This window comes from Bos indicus, chromosome 22 (genome assembly GCF_029378745.1).
Source record: "Bos indicus isolate NIAB-ARS_2022 breed Sahiwal x Tharparkar chromosome 22, NIAB-ARS_B.indTharparkar_mat_pri_1.0, whole genome shotgun sequence".
NCBI classification, from domain to species: Eukaryota; Metazoa; Chordata; class Mammalia; order Artiodactyla; family Bovidae; genus Bos; species Bos indicus.
The window spans coordinates 13856811-13881149 of record NC_091781.1 but is presented as its reverse complement, the minus strand read 5'-3'; the positions used below and the strand labels follow the sequence as shown (position 1 = coordinate 13881149).

The following is a 24339-nucleotide window of genomic DNA, read 5'->3' as shown; positions in this document are numbered from 1 at the left end:
GAGACACCAGGGAAGCCCACAACTAAAATATCCCGAAACTAAAAAGATCCCACATGCCACAACTCAGGCCCAGCACAGCCAAAGTAATTAATTATTTTTTTGATTAAGAAGGGAAGACTAGAGCATTTACAAGGAAAGCGAGCTTGCACATCTTAAGTGGGGAAAGTGTTTCAGTGGTTGGAGAGTATTAAGAGCCATAAAGGGAAGACAAAATAAGAATGAAGAGAACGTTCCAACTGATATATATGTATATAATATAAAAACTTAGAATTAACTTATTGATTTCTGCCAAAACAAACAAACAGAAAACCCTATTGGGATTTCGACTGGGATTACGTTTAGTCTTAATTTGGAGAGAATGACATTTTAACAAAATTGCCTTCCCACTCATGAATGTGGTGTATCCCTTCACTTATTTGGGTCCTCTTTAATTTATCTCAACAATATTTTGTATTTTTAAGTGTATAGGTCTTTCATCTTTTTCAGACTTATCCCTGAATATTTCACTTTTTTGGATGTTATGGTACATGATATTATTTGTTTTTTTGTGAGTACCTATTATATTTATCAGACACGACTGAGCGACTGATCTGATCTGATTATATTTATTGATGGACATTTAGGTGGTTTATAGTTTTTTCAGTTACAGCAATGCAGTGAATAACTTTGTACATGCAAATATACTCACATCTGATTATTTCCCTTAAATTGTTTTAAATTTTTTATTGTAGTTGCTATGCAGTATTACATTGATCTCATAGTATAGGTATACAGTATAGTGATTCATAATTTTTAAAGGTTGTACTCCATTTATATTTATTATAAAATATTGGTTATATTCCCCACATTGTACAATATATCCTTGTAACTTATTTCATACAGAATACTTTGTACCTCTGAATTTCCCACTCATACATTGGCTCTCATCCCTACCCTTTCGCCACTGGTAAACACTAGTTTTTTCACTAGTTTTTCTCCATGTTTGTGAGTCTACTTCTTTTTTGTTGTATTGAGTAGTCTGTTGTATTTTTAAGATTCCACATAAAAGTGATGTCATACTATGTTTCCTTTCTCTGACTTATTTCACTGAGCATAATGCCCTCCAAGTCCATCCAGGTTGCTGCAAATGGCAAATGTCATTCTTTGTGTGGCCAAGTAGTATTCCATTGGCATATGTATGTGTATATATTTGTGTGTGTGTATATGTGTGTGTGTGTGTGTGTCTATCTATATAGTGCATCTTCTTTATCCATTCATCTGTTGATGGACACGTAGGTTTCTTTTGTATCTTGGCAATAGCAAATATTGCTGCTGTGAGCTTTGGGTTGCATTTATCTTTTCCATTTCATGTTTTTGCTTGTAACCTTTAAACTCATTTTTGGACTCTAGTGGGTTGTTTGTGAATTCCGCTGAATTTTCTACATCAAGAATCATGTCTTCTGCAAATAAGCAGTTAAGTCTTCTTTTCCAATCTGAGTTTCTTATATTTGTTTGTTTGTTTGTTTACTCATTTTGGCCCGGCTGCACTGGCCAGAACCTTCCCTGTTGATTGGAAGTGGTGAGAGCCGATGTTCCTCTCTGTCTTCCTGATCAGAGTGAGGCATTCAGTCTCTGACATGTTTTTATCACCTTCTACTCCTTGTTTGCCGAGTTTTTGTTAGAAACAGGTGTTGCATATTGAATACTTTTTCTATTGAGATGATTGTGGTTTTTATTTTTAAATTATTAATATGATATTATGGATTGACCGTATCCCTTAACAAAGATGTAAAACCCTCACCCCCCAGTACCTCAGAATATGACCTTAGTTGGAAGTAGGATCATGTACATAATTGGTTAAGATGAGGTCATCCTGGAATAGTGAGGGCTCCCTGACCCACTATTACTGGTGTCCTTGTAAGAAGACAGCCGTAAGAAGCCAGAGACACAAGGGAGAATACCGTGTGACGACGGAAGCAGAGACTGGATCTCCGCTGCCACAGGCGAGGCACATCTGGGGCTCTCAGAGGCTGGGGGAGGCAGGAAGGATTCAGAAGGGAAGCCTCCAGGCATGTCCCCTCCTTGATATGAGACTTCTAGTCTCCAGAACTACAAGAAGATCAGTTTTTGTTTTTTTAGCCTTCTCAGTTTGTGGTCCTTCATTATGATGGCAACCCTTGGAAATCAATACATATGATATGTTACATTGACTGATTTTTTTGAACGTTAAACTGACCTGTATTCCAGGGATACACCCCATTTTGTCAAGAGATATTATTTTATCATTATCTTTGTCATATTTTGTTGGCTTGGAGTTGCTATAATTTTATTTAGAATTTGTGCATATGTCTTCATGAGGGATGTTGTTTTGTAGTTTACTTTTTTATATGATTTTTGTCTTGTTTTGGTATCGGGGTAATGTTGATCTTAGCAGATGAATTGGGAAGTAAGTATTCCCTGCTCTTTGATATTCTTGAAGACTGTGCAGAGTTGTTACTGGTTTTTTGAAAAAGGTGTATCAAGAAAGAACTCATAACTTAACGCCTCTAAAGTGTACAATTCACTGCTGGGTAGTGTATTTCAGAGTTGTGCATCATCACTGTTATCTGATCATAGAACACCTTTGTCATCCCAGCAAGGAATTTCATACTCATGAAAAGTCACTCCCCATACTCTCCCCTCCAAACCCTTGTCACTCACTGATTTGCTTTCTGTTCTTGTATTCTGTTCTGGTTATTTCTTATACATGGAACTATATAATATGTGGCCTTTCTCTGAGTATGGTGTTTTTTGAGGTCCACTCATGTTTCTAGCTTGCAGTATAAGTACTTCTTTCTTTGTTGTGGTGAATAGTCTTCCACTGTATAGATATACAGTATTTGTCTATCCATTTATTGATGGACATTTGGGTTGTTTCCCCTTTTTGGCAATTTTGAATTAAGGCTGCTTTTAGCAATTGTGTACAAGCTTTTGTGTAAATATATGCTTTTTTTCTCTTGAGTGTGTATCTAGGAGTGGAAGTGCTCAGTCCTAAGGCCAGCCTATGTTTAACCTTTTGAGAAAATACAGTGCTTTCCAAAGCTGCCATTAGCACCAGCAGTGTATGAAGGTTCTAGTTTCCCCACACCCTCGCCGACACTTGTCATTATCTGTATTTTTAATTATAGACATCATAGTGGGTATGAAGTGGTATCTCAAGGTGGTTTTGATTTGCTTTTCCCTGATGGCTAATGATGTTGAATATCTTTTCCTGTGCTTATTGCCCATTTGTATACCTTTTGGGGAAAAACTGTCCTTTTTTCTTTGCCCTTTAAAAAATTAAGTTATTCGTCTTTTTATTACTGAGTTGTAAGATATTTTATATTTTGTGTGTATCAGTTCAGTTCAGTCACTCAGTCATGTCCGACTGTTTGTGATCCCATGAATCGCAGCATGCCAGGCCTCCCTGTCCATCACCAACTTCCGGAGTTCACTCAGACTCACGTCCATCGAGTCAGTGATGCCATACAGCCATCTCATCCTCTGTCGTCCCCTTCTCCTCCTGCCCCCAGTCCCTCCTAGCATCAGAGTCTTTTCCAATGAGTCAACTCTTCTCATGAGGTGGCCAAAGTACTGGAGTTTCAGCTTTAGCATCATTCTGTCCAAAGAAATCCCAGGGCTGATCTCCTTCAGAATGGACTGGTTGGATCTCCTTGCAGTCCAAGGGACTCTCAAGAGTCTTCTCCAACACCACAGTTCAAAAGCATCAATTCTTCGGCGCTCAGCTTTCTTCACAGTCCAACTCTCACATCCACACATGACCACAGGAAAAACCATAGCCTTGACTAGACAGACCTTTGTTGGCAAAGTAATGTCTCTGCTTTTGAATATGCTATCTAGGTTGGTCATAACTTTCCTTCCAAGGAGTAAGCGTCTTTTAATTTCATACACGTCCCGTATTATGTGTTAGATTTACAGTAATTTTCCCTTGTTCTGTGGGTGATCTTTTCACTTTCCTCATATATGGAGATGAAGTCATTTATCAGTTTTGTTGTTCTTGTGCTTCTGGTGTCATATACAAGAAACATTGCCTAACCCAAAGTCACAAAGGTGTAATTACTCTTTGCAACCCCATGGACTGCAGCCCGCCAGGATTCCCTGTCCATCACCAACTCCCATAGCTTGCTCAAATTCATGTCCATCAAGTTGGTGATGCCATATGTTTGTATGTTTAGCTCTTATATTTAGATATTTGATCCATTTGGAGTCAGTTTTTGGATGAGGTGTGAGGTATGGGTCTAACTGCATTCTTCTGTGTGTGGAGACCTACTTGTCTCAACACAGTTTGTTTAAAAAGGCCATTTTCCCCCCCCATTAAATTGTCTTGGTATGTTTGTCAAAAATCAGTTTACCATAAATGTAAGTGTAGAATTTGGGACTCTAAATTCTATCCCACTAATCTTTTGTATATCCTTATGCCAGTACTACATTGCCTGGATTATGGTAGCTTTGCAGCAGAATTTGAAATTGGGAAATGTGAGCCTTCCAAATTTATTCTTCTTTTTTAAGATCATTTTGGCTATTAGTCTCTTGCATTTCTAATGAATTTTAAGATCAGCTTATCAAATTTCTGCAAAAATAATCCAGCTGCAGCTCTGAATGCTTTTTATCGGCAGATCAGTGTGGGGCATATTGACATAATATGCCCCTAATAACATAATATGCAACCTAATAATATTAACTCTTCTGACCCTTGGACATGACATGTTTTGCTGTTTATCTACCTCCTTTAACGTTTCCTAGAATGTTTCAGCTTTCAAGTCATGTACTTCTTTTAACTTCGGTTTTAAATATTCTTTTTGATGCTATTGTAATGCAGTTGTTTTCTCTGTTGCCTTTTTACATTCTTCATTGCTAGTGTGCAGGCATACCATTGATTTTTGAATATTGATCTTGTATTCTGCCCCTTTGCTGAATTTGTTTATTTTTCATAGTTCTTTAGTGGATTCACTAGTATTTTCTGTGTGTAAGAGTATGTCATCTGCAAACAGAGTTTTCCTTTCTGGGTGATTTCTACTTCTTTCCTTGCTTAATTGCCATAACCAAAACTTCCAATAAAATGATGAATATAAATGGCAAGAATGTACATCTGTCTTGTTCTTAATCTTAAACCATGTAAGTATGGTGTCAGCTGTAAATTTTGCCCCAGATACCCTTTATCAATTTGAGAAAGTTCTCTTCTATTTTATAATTTGTTGAGTGTTTTTTTAATACTAAAAGGGTTTTTAATTTTGTCAAATGCTTATTCTGTGACCATTGAAAGGCTCATATAATTTTGTCCTTTATTCTATTTGTGTTGCACATAACATCGATTGATTTTTAGATGCTAAACTAGCCTTTCATTCCTGTGATAAATTCCACTTGGTCATGATGTGTAATCCTTTAATATGTTGCTGAATTTGGTTTGTGAACACTTTGTTGAAGTTCTTGCATCTATATTCATAAGGGCTATTGATCAGAAATTGTCTTTTCTTGGAATGTGTTTGTCTGAATTTGGCATCAGGGTAATACTGGCCACTAGACCATTCCAGTATGACCTAAATCAAATCCCTTACTATTATACAGTGGAAGTGACAAATAAATTCAGGGGATTAGATCTGATAGACAGAGTGCCTGAAGAACTATGGACAGAGGTTCGTGACATTGTACAAGAGGCAGTGGTCAAGATCATCCCCCAAAGAAAGAAATGCAAAAAGGCAAAATGGTTGCCTGAGGAGGCCTTACAGATAGTTGAGAAAAGAAAAGAAATGAAAGGCAAAGGAGAAAAGGAAAGATATAACCATTTGAATACAGAGTTCCAAAGAATAGCAAGGAGAGATAAGAAAGCCTTCCTCAGTTACCGGTGCAACATTTCATACAAAGATGAGCACAATAAAGGACAGAAATGGTATGGACCTAAAAGAAGATACTAAAAAGAGGTGGCAAGAATAATGATGGTGGTGTGATCACCCACCTAGAGCCAGACATCCTGGAGTGCAAAATCAAGTGGGCCTTAGGAAGCATCACACAAACAAAGCTAGTAGAGGTGATGGAATTACAGTTGAGCTATTTCAAATCCTAAAAGATGATGCTATGAAAATGCTGCACTCAATATGCCAGCAAATTTGGAAAACTCAGCAGTGGCCACAGGACTGGAAAGGGTCAGTTTTCATTCCAATCCAAAAGAAAGAAATGCCGAAAAATGTTCAAACTACCACACAATTGCACTCATCTCACACACTAGTAAAGTACTACTCAAAATTCTCCAAGCCAGGCTTCAACAGTATGTGAACCGTGAACTTCCATATGTTCAAGCTGGATTTAGAAAAGGCAGAGGAACCAGAAATCAAATTGCCAACATCCACTGGATAATCAAAACAGCAAGAGAGTTCCAGAAAAACATCTACTTCTGCTTTATTAACTATGCCAAAGCCTTTGATTGTGTGGATCAAAACAAACTGTGGAAAATTCATAAAGAGATGGGAATACCAGACTACCTTACCTGTCTCCTGAGAACTCTATATGCAGGTCAAGAAGCAACAGTTAGATCTGGACATGGAACAACAGACTGGTTCCAAATCAAGAAAGGAGTACATCAAGGCTGTATATTGTCACCCTGCTTATTTAACTTATATTCAGGGTACATCATGTGAAACGCCGGGCTCAATGAAGCACAAGCTGGAAACAAAATTACCTAGAGAAATATCAGTAGTAACCTCAGATATGCATATGACACTACCATTATGGCTGAAAGAAAATAAGAACTAAAGAGCCTCTTGATGAAAGTGAAAGAGGAGAGTGAAAAAGTTGACTTAAAACTAAACATTCAAAAGACTAAGATCATGGCATCCAGTTCCATCACTTCATGGAAAATACATGGGGAAACAATGGGAACAGTGAGAGACTTTATTTTGGGTGGCTCCAAAATCACTGCAGATGGTTACTGCAGCCATGAAATTAAAAGACACTTGCTTCCTTGGAAGAAAAGCTATGCCAACATAGATAGCATATTAAAAAAGCAGAGACATTTCTTTGCCGACAAAGGTCTGTCTACTCAAAGCTATGATTTTTCCAGTGGTCATGTATGGATGTGAGAGTTGGGCTACAAAGAAAGCTGAAGAAATGTTGCTTTTGAAGTGTGGTGTTGGAGAAGACTCTTGAGAGTCCCTTGGACTGCAAGGAGATCCAACCAGTCCATCCTAAGGGAAGTCAGTCCTGAATATTCCATTGGAAGGACTGATGTTGAAGCTGAAACTCCAGTACTTTGGCCACCTGATGTGAAGAAATGACTCCTTGGAAAAGACCCTGCTGCTGGGAAGGATTGAATGCGGGAGGAGAAAGGGATGACAGAGGATGAGATGGTTGGATGGTATCACTGACTCGATGGATATGAGCCTGAGAAAGCTCCAGGAGTTGGTGAAGGACCCGGAAGCCTAGCATGCTGCAGTCCATGGGTTGCAAAGAGTAGGCCACGACTGAGCAACTGAACTGAAATACTGGCCACACAGAATGAGTTTGGAACTGTCCATTTTCTTTAGCTTTCTGAAAAAATGTGTATAGACTTGGTATTACATCTTCCTTGAATCTTTGGTAGAATTTGCCATCAATGCCATCTAAGCCTATAGTTGTCTTGGTAGAAAGGTTTTTAAGCAGAAATTCATTTTCTCTAATAGATAAAATACCTTCCAGGCTACCAGTTTCTTCAGTGTGAGCTTTCCCTTGCTCTCTTCTCTCTAGTACTTTGGCCTATGGACTCTAGCTTTGGTTTTCTGAGACTTTTCACTGTGTCTCCTCAGCTTAAAAAATCTGCTTGTCCCACCTCAGTTGCTGTCTCTCTTAGGCCTCGAGACCTCATAAGCCTCTAACCTGGGAGAGGAGTGGAGCTCACCTCTGTTATTTGGCATCACTTTCCTACGTTGCCTCATGTCTGGTATCTTAAAAACCATTGTTTCATGTATTTTTCTACCAGTTTGTTTCTTCAGATAATTGGGTATATCCTTATTCTGTTATTCCAGGGAGATTTTATACCATCACCATCTTTTCTGTAGTGGTGGGGCAGGGCTCACACATATACAACACAAATGTCAAAACGTCAATTTTACAAGAATCCAACAAATAAGCCATCTTTGGAGTTACTACTTATGATAAGCATCCTCCCATCATTTCAACAATGAAGCTAAACTAACTCATAAATGAAGAGATGTTACAGTAGATTGAAGTAGAAGCATAAATACCTGTCTCACTGGCTACCCAAAAGCTATGAAAATAGAGAAAGCCTCAAATATCTTATAATCATGGGAGAGCGGAAGAAGAAGCTGTTAATGGAAAAGAAATCTCATGCAGTTACTCAATGATAGAAAGCAGATGGAACTGAATCAAAATCTAGTGAAGAAACCTATTACCCAGAACATACAGAGGAGAAAACTCACCAGAAGGTGGGAACAGATGCTGTTGATCTGTAAACTTCAAGTGGAAAACTGCTGGAGGCCCTAGACTCCTACCAGGCTATTGGAAGACGAGCTTTTAGAACTGGCAGGCCAGTCAAGCCCCTTGCTTCAGTCATTGTGCTCAGCTTTCTTCCAGCTTAATATCTCAGGGTCTGCACTGTGAAGAGGATGAGCCAGCTATCTGATGTGATTTCTAAGATGGGGTCATTACTTACAAAAGAAGCATTTCAGAGTTTGAAGAAATCACAGAGAAGATTTGAAGAAGTCACAGGGAAAGCAGCATGAAGAAACAGATATACACAAATGCAAAGGAAGTTGGAGCCATCTGCCTGTACTAATCTGCCCACTCTTTCATTCATAAAATAGGATGCCAGGGACCACCAGACATTTGGGGAAGCCTGATAGCCTGAAGCAGAGAAACCAAGGTGAACAAACAGCTGAGCCCGAAAGAGACAAAGTTGATAGGCAGTGTAACAGGTTGAATTGTGTCCCCCCCAAAAAATGAGATGCTGAAGTCCTAACTCCCAGCACCTCAGAATATTAAACCTTATCTGAAAACACTGACATTCCAGATGAGGCCAGACTCGAGTAAGAGTGCATCGTTACTCCAGTATGACTAGCGTTTTCATTAGAAGACAACCATGTGAAGACAAGAGACTCGGGAGAATCCCATGGGATGACGCGGGCAGAGATAGGAGTTATGCAGCCACAAGCTAAGCAATGCCTGGGTTTCCAGAAAATCATCAGATGCCAGAAAGAAGCAAGGGAATATTCTTCTTTGGGTTTCAGAGGCAGCAAGGTCCTGCTCTTTGATTTTTAAGCTTCTGGCTTCCAGAGCTGTGAGGTAATACATTTCTGTTGTTTATGCCACCCAGTTGGTGGTACTTTTTATGTCAGCCCTAAGGAACGAACACTGAGAGTAAAAGAGAATTTAATAATTCTTATCAAAAACAAAATGTTCAGATAACCCACAGGAAGGTTTAAAAAAAAAAAGGGATCAGAAAAGTAAATGGGGAATAAATAGAAGACAAGCAATAAAATTGCATGTTAGACTTAAACCCTAGCATTTTTCTGTTATCTTAAAAATTAAATGATCTAAAGGCACCAATTAAAAGATAGAGATGACTAGAGGGGATAACAAAACACGATCCAACAGTATGTTGTCTACAAAAATCTCACTTCAAATATAATGATACAGGCAGGTTGAAAGTAAAAGGTTGCAAAGTATATATGGTGAAAATATTAATTTTTAAAAAGCAGGAGTGGCTGTCTTAATGTGCAGGTTAATTTCCTGGTTGTGATCTTGTACTATAGTTATGCAAGATGTTTCCATTGGGGGAGGTCAGATGGAGTGTGTATGGTCTCTCTCTGTATTATTTCTTTTTTTTTTTTTTTTATAGTCAGGAGGATGGCACGCATGTCCGAGAGCAAGCCCGTGTTGCACTCCAGGGTCTCTCATTCCAGACGAGGAACCAAGGCCCTCCCCCAGCAGGAGAGATTCTTGACAGACCACAGCAGAAATCAACCTAATTTTACACTCTAGGGAGAGCAGGAGAAAAGAACCACAGGCTGGCTGCGGGGGTCAAGGGGAGGGAGAGAAAGGTCAGCAAGGCCCAGAGACCTCCTCCTAAGTAGTGACCCAGTGAATCCCCCAGAGAGGAGAGCGGGAGAGCAAGGGTATCTTTGTGTCCCCTTTTGTGGCACAAAAAGGCAGGAGTCCTTATGCTTTGCCTCCAAAGGGTCTGGAAAACAACCAGGATCTGGGGCTTAGGGTTCCCAGCATCTTTGGATCCTTCTGAAGCCTGTTATGACAGGATGAGTCGGGGACCACCAGGCCCAAGGGAATGCTCCTAAAGGCTGGAACGAGGTGTGAGAGAGCAGGGAGGTGGGTCAGGAGACCCTCAGGAGCGGGGTCTGGGGGTCACCACGTGTATTATTTCTTATAATGGCATATGAACCTGCCAGTGTCTCAAAATAAGATTCATTCACACGCAAAAGAATGAAGTCGGTTCTCTACTTATATGCAAAGATGAAAACGGAAAGACTTAAATGTAAAAGCTAAACTATAAAGTTCTTAGAAGGAAACATGTAAGCGCTAACACAATAAAAATTCTTAGAAGTGTAAATCTCAGGACCTTGAAATAGGCAATGGTTTCTTAGGTTTGACACCAGAATCACAAGCAATAAAATGAATAGGTATTGGACTTTATCAAAATAAAAAATATTTTGTGCTTCAAAGGACACTGTCAAGAAAGTGAAAAGACAATCCACAGAATGGGAAAACAGTTTTGAAATGTGTATCTGCTGAGGGAATTATATCTAAAATATATAAAGGGAATTGTATTTAAAATATATAAAGAATACTTAAACTTAATTGTGATAAGACAAATGACCTAGTTTTAAAAATGAGAAAAGATCTGAGTAAACATTTCTCCAAAGAAGATTCGCAAATGACCAAAATGCACGTGAAAAGATGCTCAGCATCACTAACCATCAGGGAAGTACAGATGAAAGACCGCATGGGTGGCCGCTCCACACACACTAGGGTGTCTGTGATTGAGAAGATAGGTAATGACGAGTGTTGGTGAGGATGTGGGCAACCTGAAACTCGCATGCTTGGCTGGTGCTAATGGCGGCTTTGAAAAACAGTCTGGCGATTCCTCAGAAAGTGAAACATAGAGTTACTTATTGTGTGACTCAGCAATTTCACTTCCAAGTATATACCTGAGAAACAAAACATGTGTGCACAAAAATGTATACACACATGTTCACAGCAGTACTACTCATACTGGTCAAAAGTGAAAACAACTCAAACGTCCATCAGCTGATGAATGGATAAACAAAATGTGGCAGATCCATTGCATGATAAAAAGAAATGAAATGCTGATACGTGCTACAGCATGGATGAATCCTAAAAACATGCTAAGAGAAAGAAGCCAGTCACAAAGGATCGTATTTTGTATGATTTCAAGTATCTGAAATGTCTAGAACAGGCAAATCCAAAGAAAGCAGGTTAGCACTGACTGGGTAGGGAGGAGGAGATGATACAGGGTTTCTTTTTCAGTTAAAATGAAAAAATTCTAAAATTGGTTCTGGTGGTGTTTGCACAACTCTGAATATACTAAAAAATCATTGAATGATGTATACACATGAAATCACTAAGTTGTATGACCTAGGAATTGTATCTCAACAAAGGTATTAGAAATAAAACTTTAAAAATTAAAAGATCAAAATGCTATGGTATGATTATTATTTCATAATATACCTTGTAATATAGAAACAGTACTTTCTCTACCACCTGTTTAGTCAATAATGATTTGAAAACAGTTCAAACCATTTCTTAATATCTTCTAGGAAGTGGATTTTCCTAAACAAGCTATGTCAACAAGAATGTAAGAGTTGTGCCTTGGAAAAATCAGTGTTTCCACACCCGTAGACACACACGCTCCTGTATGAACATATGCATGTGTAAATATGCATGTAATATATAATTGGTCCTTTGCTTGTCACAGGCCATTCATCACTATGAATTAAAGAAAAGACTGTAGAATTTCCTTCTGGTTTTGTGCTGTTAGTCTTGTTTGAGTTACTCTTTACATTTTGAAAAAGATCCATTCACAAGAATATTCAATTAATTAAAGTTTGTACTCAGACTGACATTCTATCTTTTAAGCTGTAATTCTTGAGGAATACCAACATCATCGTCAGTGAAGCTGATGAAGTCCTATTTGTTAATTTTCAGCTTCCTAACGAGGATCCTGAAATTTTTGAAGTTTCATCTAAGTGTCTGTCTATACTGGTTCAGTTGTATGGAGGGGAAAACCCAGAGAGCCTGTCTCCTGAAAATGCAGAGACTTTCGCTGATTTGCTGACATCCAAAGAGGACCTGAAGGACCAGAAGCTTCTGTTGAGGATTCTCAGAAGAATGGTGAGTCCACACAGAAACTGGGCAGGTAGCCTTAGTGGTAGCCAGGAGACGGGGAGTAGTCAGGTTTTTTGACCTCCTTTTAAGAACTCATGGTTACCTTTCCCTGTAGTCACCTACTGTTAACATTTATCATATTCCACATATCTATTTGTATGTACACAGAATTTTTGCTGAACTATGAGAGAGTTAGACATATTATTTGTGCTTATCCCTTAATATGTGAGTGTGTATTTCCTAATGAAATGAATGTTCTCTTAACTATGGGTTATCAAAGTCAGGAAATTTAACATTGATACAAATCTTTTACTAATCTGCCATCCATATTCCAACTTTGTCAACTGTCCCCGTAATGTCCTGTATAGCTTGTTTTCCAGTATAGATTCCAGTCTAGCATCATGCATTGTAGTAGACAGATGTGCTTAATTCGGGATAGTTCTGTAGCCGTTCTTTGTCTTTCATGAGGTTTCTGAAGAATGGGCCAGGTATTTTGTAGCATTTCCCCTCCATTTAGGTCTCTCTGCTGTGTTCTGGACAACTCGATTCAGGTAAGTCCCAGAAGAAATCCATCAGATCCAGAAGCTCATGATGGTCTATTTGCCGTTTACTGGTGATGTTAGTTTCAATCATTTTGTTAAATCAATGTGTGGTTATTATTTTTTAAATTTTTTAGCAGCTGCAAAGTGGAGATTTTCAAACTCACAGTATTTCTAACTTCCAGTATTGTACTTTAGGGAAAAAATTCCCTTCTGCACCTTTATGTTTTGTTTTTAAAAATGTGTACAGCTGATGTTTACCTGAAGGTCCTTTTGAAGACTTTTTACAACAAATCTTGTTCTGCCGGTTTTGAAGGCCACTGTTTACAGTGGCTGTTGGTGAAGTTAGCTGAGGAGTAGGCTCATTAGGTTGTGTCATGTTTTGGCTTGTCTGTGTGTGGTCACTTCTAGATCCAGTTGTTGTGAGGGAGCCTTTGGCAGCACAGGCTGTGGATGCTCCAGAGAGTTGTCCGCAAGACAGGTTTCGTGTTAATTTGATAAACAGCTGCAGTACAGGATGGAGCAGAATCTCCATGGCAGTTTATGGGTGACAGAACTAAAGGAGAGAGAGAGAGTTACCCTTCTTGCTGCGACCTTTTACCTTTGTGTAATAGGCAAGACCTCCCAACCCCGGCAGTGCTTCCTGTCTAGTGAAGTGGCTCCCTGCATAACACAGTTTAGGTAAGATTCCCAGCGTGTAGGATAAATATTTCTGGGCACAGTAGATCTTGGCATGGTAATCCAGCTCAGCACTAGATGACACTGAATCACATAATAAGGCAGTTATTTCCTCTTCCATTTCATTTTGCTCTTTCTGATAATTTAAAGGTGAAACTCTTACTTTGGTACGACTGTGTCTTTAACACCTCTTGAATCTTCCTTTTTTAATAGAGAGTATGCCTCTCAGATGACCAGCTTTTTCAGTAGAGAGACTTCTTTTTTAAAATAGTTTTATTCAGTTAAAAAAGGCGCATCAATGTGAAATCAAGTACTAGAAAATGTAGTAACATGAGTGATCTGTAGATGTGGCAAAATTGTGTATTTAGGTTTGAATTACAAAAGCTTGGGGAATATTGACCTCCTGTCTGATACGATTAATTTTATAGAGATCCACCATCTCTTATTTGAAAACCTTAGGATGAGGTTTAGCTTGGAATTTATAATTTTCAGATCTTCTTGGCAGGGTTTCTTAGGCTATATATGACATGATCCTATAGGGGTCACCAGGGCAGCACTGTTGTCAAGCATGGTAATATTTCTGTCCCCAAATTTATGAACATTCCCACTAAGTGGGCAAATAAAAATTATACGTGACTCCATGGAAGTCAGGTTTTGCCACCAAATATGTTTTTAAACGAAACTTACCAAAAAAATTGATTTTCAGAGCTTTCTAGATTTGCAGACAAGAGATTATGGACTTGTCTCTGAAATAAATTACATCATTTTCTAAAACCAGATTAATTTAATCATGTAGAAAACGATTAGATACCGACTTAGTCAAAGTAATCAGACTACACCATCTTTTAGTTAATTTCACAGTCTGAAATGATTTCCTTATAGTTTCTGACCTGCCCCCTATAGGACCAGGTAGGTTTTGTTTGTGGGAGAAAAGTTGAATCCTAGTGACTTTATCTGTGTATGTGAAATTAAAAGTAGTTTTTAGTGCTGCTCATCCTTTTTATAAAATTGTAGTAAACATAAAGTTTGCCAGCTGTCTGTGATAAGTGCTTTATCATCTGAAAACTTTCTAAATTATCGCTGAATCAATCAGTGTTGGATTCAGGTGATGCAAAATCAGGGATTCTGGGTCTTGAGCTTGCCTATCCTGAGGCTCAATTCTGCTTAAACTTGGTACTGAGTTCAGTATGTTTGGAGAGAAACAGCAACAGATGACGCAAAGAGGCGTATGGTGCCAGCGCCCACTCCCCAGCTGATGTGAGCCTTCCTGCCCTCTCTCTCTCACTGCTTCCCGTCTTCACCTCTGTGGCTGCCGTGGATCTGTACTGTCAACTCACAGTTTATTCTCACCTTCATACCTTACCCTTGTTCAGGGTAGTGGTGCGGTCTTGTTCATTTTTGTATCTTCAGTGTGTTGCAGTGGTCAGCCGATTATGTTTCTAACTGTGATAAGAACTTTTGATGCATCACCTCATTTAATCTTCACAGCACTCTTAGAGACCAGCTCCAGTGATTGTTCCCATTTGTAGGTTAAAAACTAAGGCTCAGAGAACTTATATGACACTCCCTGGGCCACCAACTGGGAATCGGCAGGGCTGGCATCAACAGAGTTCAACTGAGCCTCACCTGTACCCTTGCCAAGTAGCTGACTGCTTTGCCACTGCCCTGCCCAGTACTGGTCTGGACTCTGAGGGCATTCAGTAAGCTGAGTCTGACTGAGTTTCTATCAGGAAGGCACCTAAGAGATTCGTTCTTCATTGTGGGAAAATAAGAGTTATTACTCTGTGCCTGCACTACACTGGGGATACTAAGAGAGTAAAGAATGATCTTCCTGCTCCCTGTCCTCAAGGATCACTAACTGGAGTGAGACAGAAACACGAGCTTCCTTATGAAGCAGAATCTGATTGGCGCTGTGTAGAGGAGCCAGCAGAGTCCCACAGAAACAGCCCCTTGCGGGAGGAAGTTGAGCAGGACATGGTGTTTGAGCTGAGTGTGGAGGATGTGTTGGTCATCCATGCATGGACCAGGAGCAAGCACATCCTGAATAATGGCCCCGAAACCCACACGTCTAGACAGACAGACATGAGAAATGACCAAGACGGGCCAGAGGGGACCAGACATTCGGAGTTTAGACAAGTTGTTAGAATTAGGCAGTTCTAGTCTCTGAAACCAAAGGACAGTGGTAGCACCTCAATTGAGTTCAAATTACGTTTACTGTGAAATAAGGCTTTCTCATAGCACCTGGCCTGCGATTGGAATTTAATAAGCAGCCACTGAGCTGAGTAAGAAATGTCTATAAGATAATCTCTACTTTTGTTGTGGGCGAGTATTCATTTTTGCTCTTCATTGTATAGTGTCTGCTCGTTTGAGTGCTTTATAGATGCACAGGTGAGACTGAGCGGTACTTTGATTGGCATTCAGTTGGTCCCCAGCCTGACACTTCAGTCCCCTCCACTCTGTTGCCTCCAGGTTTCTGAGGAATGGATGAGACTAGATAGGCAGACGCATGGAAGATGGGAACCCGGGAGAAAGAAAGACTGTGACAGATTTCCTGTACTTAAATCCTTAAATCTTAAGGGGGCCGGCTTCTCAGGCTCTCCTACTTGGACTGGAGGAACCAGATTTGATAGAGAGACAGGGATCAGTCAAGATTTGTTACCTGATTCAGTAACTGGATTAAGGAGGCCTGTTAATTGCAGCCTTCTGTTTGTAAGAAGTTAAAAAGGAAAAGAAAAGCTCCTTAAGGACCTACCTTAAAGGACATTAAATGCACATTCCTTCCAAGAGCACTTCTCTTTTTGTTTTTCTTAATTGAGGCAAAACTGACATATAACATTAGATTAGTTTTAGGTATGTAAGATAGTGATTTGATATTTGTATATATCACAAAAGGATCACCATAATAAGTAGAGTTAACATGTGTCACACACATAGTTACACATTTTTCTTGTGATTAGAACTTTTAATGTTTACTATCTTAGCAATTTTCAAATATACAGTATAATATCATGAACTGTAGTCACTGTGCTATATATATTACATCCCCATGACTTACTTATTTCATAACTGGAAATTTGTACCTTTTAATCTCCTCAGCAGTTTTGACCCACTCCCCAGCCCTCACCACTTACCTCTTCTCTGATTCTATGAGTTTGGCCTTTTCTTTCTTTTTTTCTTTTAAGATTCCACATATAAGTGAGAGTGTGTGGAATTGGTCTTTCTATGCTTGACTTATTTAGCATAATTCCCTCAAGGTCAGTCCATCCATGTGGTCACGAATGGCAAGATTTCATTCTTTTTTATGGCAATAATATTCCACTGTATATGTGTATGTATCACATCTTCTTCTATTCTTGGACATTTAGATTGTTTCCGTATCTTGGCTGTTGTAAATAATGCTGCTGTGAACACTGGGGTGTATATATCTTTTTGAACTAATGTTTTTGTTTTCTTTGGATGAATACCCAGAGGTAGAATTTCTGGATCTTAAGGAAGTTGTATTTTTAAATTTTTGAGGAACCTCCTCACTGTCTGCCAGGGTGGTTGCACCAAATTATATTCCCACCAACAGTGCACTAGTGTCCCACGTTTTCCATGTCTTTGCCAATACTTGTTGTTTTTCTTTTTGATAATACCCATTCTGACATGTGTGAGTTGATATCTCATTGTAGTTTTGATTTGCATTTCCCTGATTTTTAATAATGGTGAGTATATTTTCATGTACCTGTTGGTTATCTGTATGTCTTCTGTGGAAAACTATCTATGCAGATCTTCTGCCCATTTTTTAATTGTTTACTTTTTAATTGGATTGGTAAGGTTTTTTATTATTCACTGGTATGAATTCTTTCTATATTTTGGATATTAATCCCTTGTCAGACATATGATTTGCAGGTATTTTTTTCCCGTGAGGTAGGTTGCTCTTTCATTCTGTTGATGGTTCCCTTCATCGTGCGGAAGCTTTTTGGTTTGTCTTAGTCTCGCTTGTTTGTTTTTGCTTTTGTTGCCTTCACTTTCCATATCAGATCCGAAACATCATCTCTAAGACCAGAGTCAAGGAGCTTACTGCTTATGTTTTCTCCCCAGAGTTTGATGGTTTTAGCTCTTATGTTCAAGTCTTTAATCCGTTTTGAGTTAGTTTTTGTGTATGGTGTAAGATAGTGGTTCAGTTTCATTCTTTTTCATGTGTCCAGTTTTCCCAGCACCATTTATTGAAGAGACTGATCTTTCTCTGCCTTATATTCTTGGCTCCTATGTCAAAAACTGGTTCACCGTATAGGCATGGGTTTATTTCTGGGCTCTCTATTCTATTCCATTAATCTGTGTGTTTTTCTGCTAGTACCATACTGTCTTGATTGCTATATACTTGTAATATAGTTTGAAACCAGGGAGTGTGATGCCTCTAGCTTTGTTGCTCTTCTTCAAGATTTCTGTGGCTGCTTGGGGTCTTTTGTGGTTCCATACAAATTTTAAAGTTCTTTATATCTGTGAAAAATGCCTTGGGAATTTTCATAGAGATTGCACTGAATCTGTAAAACACTTACAGAAAGTTCTACTTTGTGAGACCGTCTCCTTTTAAGCCCTGATTGAGGAGTGCCCACTTTTCCCCAAGCCCAAGTGAGCCTGGAGGATTTCAGAAAGGGTGACTCCAAATACACTTGGCCCTGCCATTTCTAGGGCCCAGTAATGAGTGTGTCCCAGAGAAGGCAATGGCAACCCACCCCAGTACTCTCGCCTGGGAAATCCCATGGACCGAGAAGCCTCGTAGGCTACAGTCCATGGGGTTGTGAAGAGTCGGACACGACTGAGTGAATTCACTTTCACTTTTCACTTTCATGCATTGAAGAAGGAAATGGCAACCCACTCCAGTATTCTTGCCTGGAGAATCCCAGGGATGGCAGAGCCTGGTGGGCTGCCGTCTATGGGGTCACAGAGAGTCAGATACGATTGACATGACTTAGCAGCAGCAGCAGCAATGAGTGTGTCTGTAACAGGTACAATGTGGTTACTAGAGAGCTGTCTTGGGAATATTATGGCAGTTTCTTCCCTATGAGTTACACAAAAGGCCCTTTCTTGAAATATCTGTTTAAACTCCCAGCCTTGTGACTAGTAACTTTGTAAAAGCAGAATTTTCACTAACAGATGAAAGAAATAGGATGTTTAATTTGTACTGATGGCATTGGGATATGTTTTGCCCCCAGGATGCTCTTCCTTATTTAGTCTGTATTTAGAACATTGAAAAAAAGTTGAGGAAACCTAAGGATTTAATTATGTAACTGTCATTTACCAGGAAGTTTGGTGGTTTTATAATTATACTTTGCACTCCAGCTTTACTGTGATAGAAACCCTTCAGATCTCTTCCAAGTTTCAGTCAGTTCAGTTCAGTTCAGTTGCTCAGTCGTGTCTGACTCTTTGCGACCCCATGAATCGCAGCATGCCAGGCCTCCCTGTCCATCACCAACTCCCAAAGTTCACTCAAACTCATGTCCATCGAGTCAGTGATACCATCCAGCCATCTCATCCTCTGTTGTCCCTTTCTCCTTCCCCGAATCCCTCCCAGCATCAGAGTCTTTTCCAATGAGTCCACTCTTCGCATGAGGTGGCCGAAGTATTGGAGTTTCAGCTTCAGCATCAGTCCTTCCAATGAACACACAGGACTGATCTCCTTTAGAATGGACTGATTGGATCTCCTTGCAGTCCAAGGGACTCTCAAGAGTCTTCTCCAGCACCACAGTTCAAAAGCATCAATTTTTTGGCGCTCAGCTTTCTTCACAGTCCAACTCTCACATCCATACATGACCACTGGAAAAACCATGGCCTTGACTAGACGGACCTTTGTTGGCAAAGTAATGTCTCTGCTTTTCAATATGCTGTCTAGGTTGGTCATAACTTTCCTTCCAAGGAGTAAGCGTCTTTTAATTTCATGGCTGCAAGTTTACCTGTCCCCTAAACTTGATAATCAGTGGGAGTTTTTTCAGTGTAATGATTGCAAATTAAATACCTGTCTCTTAATTAAAGCTAGCTTACTCTAATGCTCAAAATGTTGACTACATACAAACCACCACAAGCTTGTTCTATAAAACTGGCTTAAATGTGTGCTGTTGACTACTCTGTGAAAGAAGAGGATGGTCCACAACAGGGTGATGGTGACATGCTGGGGCCACATTCACCTGCCCACCCACCCGTCTGCCTGGTGCAGCAGAGGTGGGACGAGTGGGACTTGGGACCACTCTCTGAAGATGATTAGTATTCAGTTCAGTGCAGTTGCTCAGTCGTGTCCAACTCTTTGTGACTCCATGGACTGCAGCATGCCAGGCCTCCCTGTCCATCACCATCTGCCGGCGTTTACTCAAACTCAAGTCCATTGAGTTGATGATGCCATCCAACCTTCTCATCCTCTGTCATCCCCTTCTCCTCCCACCTTCAATCTTTCCCAGCATCAGGGTCTTTTCAAATGAGTCAGCTCTTTGCATCAAGTGGCCAAAATATTGGAGTTTCAGCTTCAGCATCCGTCCTTCGAATGAATATTCAGGACTGATTTCCTTTAAGATGGACTGGTTGGATCTCCTTGCAGTCCAAGGGACTCTCAAGAGTCTTCTCCAACACCACAGTTCAAAAGCATCAATTCTTTGGCACGCAGCCTTCTTTATGGTCCAGCTCTCACATCCGTACATGACTACTGGAAATGACTAATTCATTTGTTCTAATCCAGTCTTGTAGTCATGAATGGATTAGTATTAAAGATTATTACAAATATCCACTCCTTGGGGACCCTTTTCCCTGTGCCTTTCAGAAAATCTTGCTGTATGCTCACCATCATTTCTCTTCCAAATTCTCATGTGGGCCCCCTCGCCCTTTCATTTTCACCATAAGAACAGAGATGTTGTGTTGCTAAAAATCGGTGTAACAGTAGTATCTTCAAGTACAGAGTTTTCAAAGCTCTGAGGATACCAAATAAGAAAAGGAGGAATTCTGAAGCCGTTCGTTTTCTATTTCAGTAGCAGGATAAGTTGTAGATGTCGAATCAGAAGGGACCTAATTGCTATTAGAAAAGTGAAGAACTATTCCTTCAGGTGGAGCAAAAGGCAAAATGATACCTCTCTCTCTCTCGCCCTCGCCTAGCTACTTTTTCTCATGGTAAATCCTTCTTTTCTTGGCTTATTTCCTAAAGGAGAAAAACGTGGGGAGATTGTTGTGAAAATTTTTAGAGAAACACTATGTACCCAAAGGCATAAAAAGCCACTGCAATCCATTCTTGTGAAATCTCATCCCTTAGAACATTTTCCTGAGACTCTGAGAGGATTCTCTCAGGAGTTTCCAAGAGGGATCTTTCCCTGAATCCATACACACCATTTATGGTTGAGCATCTCTGCCCATGATTGCCATAGGACTCACAAGTTATTGAGAACTCTTTAATTTAGCTGTGTCTTTCCAACAAAGAAACATCTTGCCTAAAAAGTTTTTCCTTAGTTTCCTGAGATTTTGAGCAACACAGAATCAGGAAGCTTACGGCCAGTGGAATAAGGTCACCATTTACTGCCAGTCATTCTTAGGACCGAAACTTCTGTGTTTCTGAGAGTGAAACCACATCCACCTCAAAGAGCCCAAGGAAGTGTGTGGATCTTTGCTGTAGGTTTCCTGAGGATGTACAAGTAGCAGAGAAGGCATCTGTGAAACCCACTTGGAGCAGGTCTCATTCTCCTCCTGATTCCTACGCTCATCTTGCCCCCCACCCACTGCCCCCTTCCACTTGGAGGCTCCTCATGACCAGGCTGGGGTCCTTCCTGTCTTCTTTCTCCATCTGATGTCTGTGGGCCCTGGGCAGCATCACTTCCTTTCTTTTTTGACTTTTTTTATATCAGAAGATTCAGCTCTCTACTCACCAGCTGAAATTCTTCTGTCAAAATTCTTTCTCCAAGGGCCCTCTCCTCTTTCAAGTTCCCATTGCCATGGATATTTTTACTCACCTTTCTGTTATAAAAACCACACCAAAGTTGGGCGAGTAATATGATGAACACCTGCATGATCAAGAATTATCAGAATTGTCATTTTACCATATTTTTCAAGTTTCTGTGTATACTTTATTCACACAAAGGGGTGTCACGCTGATATTTCTGTGTGTGCCTTCCTCTGACTTTAATAAATGAACTCTGTCCACTGGAAGAATGGTTAATGTCTGTGTTGGATTCATAGGAATACCTTCCTTTATTCTAAAGGGTTGTTTTCAAGTTGTTAAGCTGTACATAACAGCTTAACAGAATCAGAATTGGGTTTTGGGTTTTCAGTTTTTTTATTTATTTTTAATTTTATTTTATTTTTAAACTTTACATAATTGTATTAGTTTTGCCAAATATCAAAATGAATCCGCCACAGGTATACATGTGTTCCCCATCCTGAACCCTCCTCCCTCCTCCCTCCCCATACCATCCCTCTGGGTCGTCCCAGTGCACTAGCCCCAAGCATCCAGTATCGTGCATCGAACCTAGACTGGCAACTCGTTTCTTACATAATATTTTACATGTTTCAATGCCATTCTCCCAAATCTTCCCACCCTCTCCCTCTCCCACAGAGTCCATAAGACTGTTCTATACATCAGTGTCTCTTTTGCTGTCTCGTACACAGGGTTATTGTTACCATCTTTCTAACTTCCATATATATGCGTTAGTATACTGTATTGGTGTTTTTCCTTCTGGCTTACTTCACTCTGTATAATAGGCTCCAGTTTCATCCACCTCATTAGAACTGATGCAAATGTATTCTTTTTAATGGCTGAGTAATACTCCATTGTGTATATGTACCATAGCTTTCTTATCCATTCATCTGCTGATGGACATCTAGGTTGCTTCCATGTCCTGGCTATTATAAACAGTGCTGCGTATCTCAATAGATGCAGAGAAAGCCTTTGACAAAATTCAACATCCATTTATGATAAAAACTCTCCAGAAAGCAGGAATAGAAGAAACATACCTCAACATAATAAAAGCTATGTATGACAAACCCACAGCAAACATTATCCTCAATGGTGAAAAATTGAAAGCATTTCCTCTAAAGTCAGGAACAAGACAAGGGTGCCCACTTTCACCATTACTATTCAACATAGTTTTGGAAGTTTTGGCCACAGCAATCAGAGCAGAAAAAGAAAGAAAAGGAATCCAAATTGGAAAAGAAGAAGTAAAACTCTCACTATTTGCAGATGACATGATCCTCTACATAGAAAACCCTAAAGACTCCACCAGAAAATTACTAGAAATAATCAATGACTATAGTAAAGTTGCAGGATATAAAATCAACACACAGAAATCCCTTGCATTCCTATACACTAATAATGAGAAAACAGAAAGAGAAATTAAGGAAACAATTCCATTCACCATTGCAATGGAAAGAATAAAATACTTAGGAATATATCTACCTAAAGAAACTAAAGACCTATATATAGAAAACTATAAAACACTGGTGAAAGAAATCAAAGAGGACACTAATAGATGGAGAAATATACCATGTTCATGGATTGGAAGAATCAACATAGTGAAAATGAGTATACTACCCAAAGCAATTTATAGATTCAGTGCAATCCCTATCAAGCTACCAACAGTATTCTTCACAGAGCTAGAACAAATAATTTCACAATTTGTATGGAAATACAAAAAACCTCGAATAGCCAAAGCGATCTTGAGAAAGAAGAATGGAACTGGAGGAATCAACCTACCTGACTTCAGGCTCTACTACAAAGCCACAGTTATCAAGACAGTATGGTACTGGCACAAAGACAGAAATATAGATCAATGGAACAAAATAGAAAGCCCAGAGATAAATCCACGCACATATGGACACCTTATCTTTGACAAAGGAGGCAAGAATATACAATGGATTAAAGACAATCTCTTTAACAAGTGGTGCTGGGAAATCTGGTCAACCACTTGTAAAAGAATGAAACTAGAACACTTTCTAACACCATACACAAAAATAAACTCAAAATGGATTAAAGATCTCAACGTAAGAGCAGAACCTATAAAACTCCTAGAGGAGAACATAGGCAAAACACTCTCTGACATACATCACAGCAGGATCCTCTATGACCCACCTCCCAGAATATTGGAAATAAAAGCAAAAATAAACAAATGGGGCCTAATTAACCTTAAAAGCTTCTGCACATCAAAGGAAACTCTAAGCAAGGTGAAAAGACAGCCTTCAGAATGGGAGAAAATAATAGCAAATGAAGCAACTGACAAACAACTAATCTCAAAAATATACAAGCAACTCCTACAGCTCAACTCCAGAAAAATAAATGACCCAATCAAAAAATGGCCCAAAGAACTAAATAGACATTACTCCAAAGAAGACATACAGAGGGCTAACAAACACATGAAAAGATGCTCAACATCACTCATTATCAGAGAAATGCAAATCAAAACCACTATGAGGTACCATTTCACACCAGTCAGAATGGCTGCAATCCAAAAGTCTACAACTAATAAATGCTGGAGAGGGTGTGGAGAAAAGGGAACCCTCTTACACTGTTGGTGGGAATGCAAACTAGTACAGCCACTGTGGAGAACAGTGTGGAGATTCCTTAAAAAACTGGAAATAGAACTGCCTTATGATCCAGCAATCCCACTGCTGGGCATACACACCAAGGAAACCAGAAGGGAAAGAGACACATGTACCCCAATGTTCATCGGGTTTTCAATTTTTAAATAATTATAGAAAAAACTGAAGATAAATTAATTTCAGTTGCTATTTAAAATATTTGTCTGAGAGA

General features: G+C 39.5%; 1 protein-coding gene across 11 annotated transcripts in view; it reads left to right on the top strand.

Moving 5' to 3' along the window:
- The window catches only part of ULK4 (unc-51 like kinase 4), a 521313-nt gene that overhangs the window by 382904 nt on the left and 114070 nt on the right, over positions 1-24339 (top strand). For 10 of the 11 annotated variants that reach the window (XR_011562944.1, XM_070776127.1, XM_070776131.1 and 7 more), the window contains one exon: positions 12187-12372. The exons of the other annotated variant lie outside the window; for it this stretch is intronic. Coding sequence is in view for 9 of the 10 variants with exons in the window: in XM_070776127.1 (XP_070632228.1) it covers positions 12187-12372 (186 nt within the window). In the remaining variant the exon portion in view is untranslated. The remainder of the gene's footprint in view (positions 1-12186; positions 12373-24339) is intronic. 11 annotated transcript variants of the gene reach the window in all.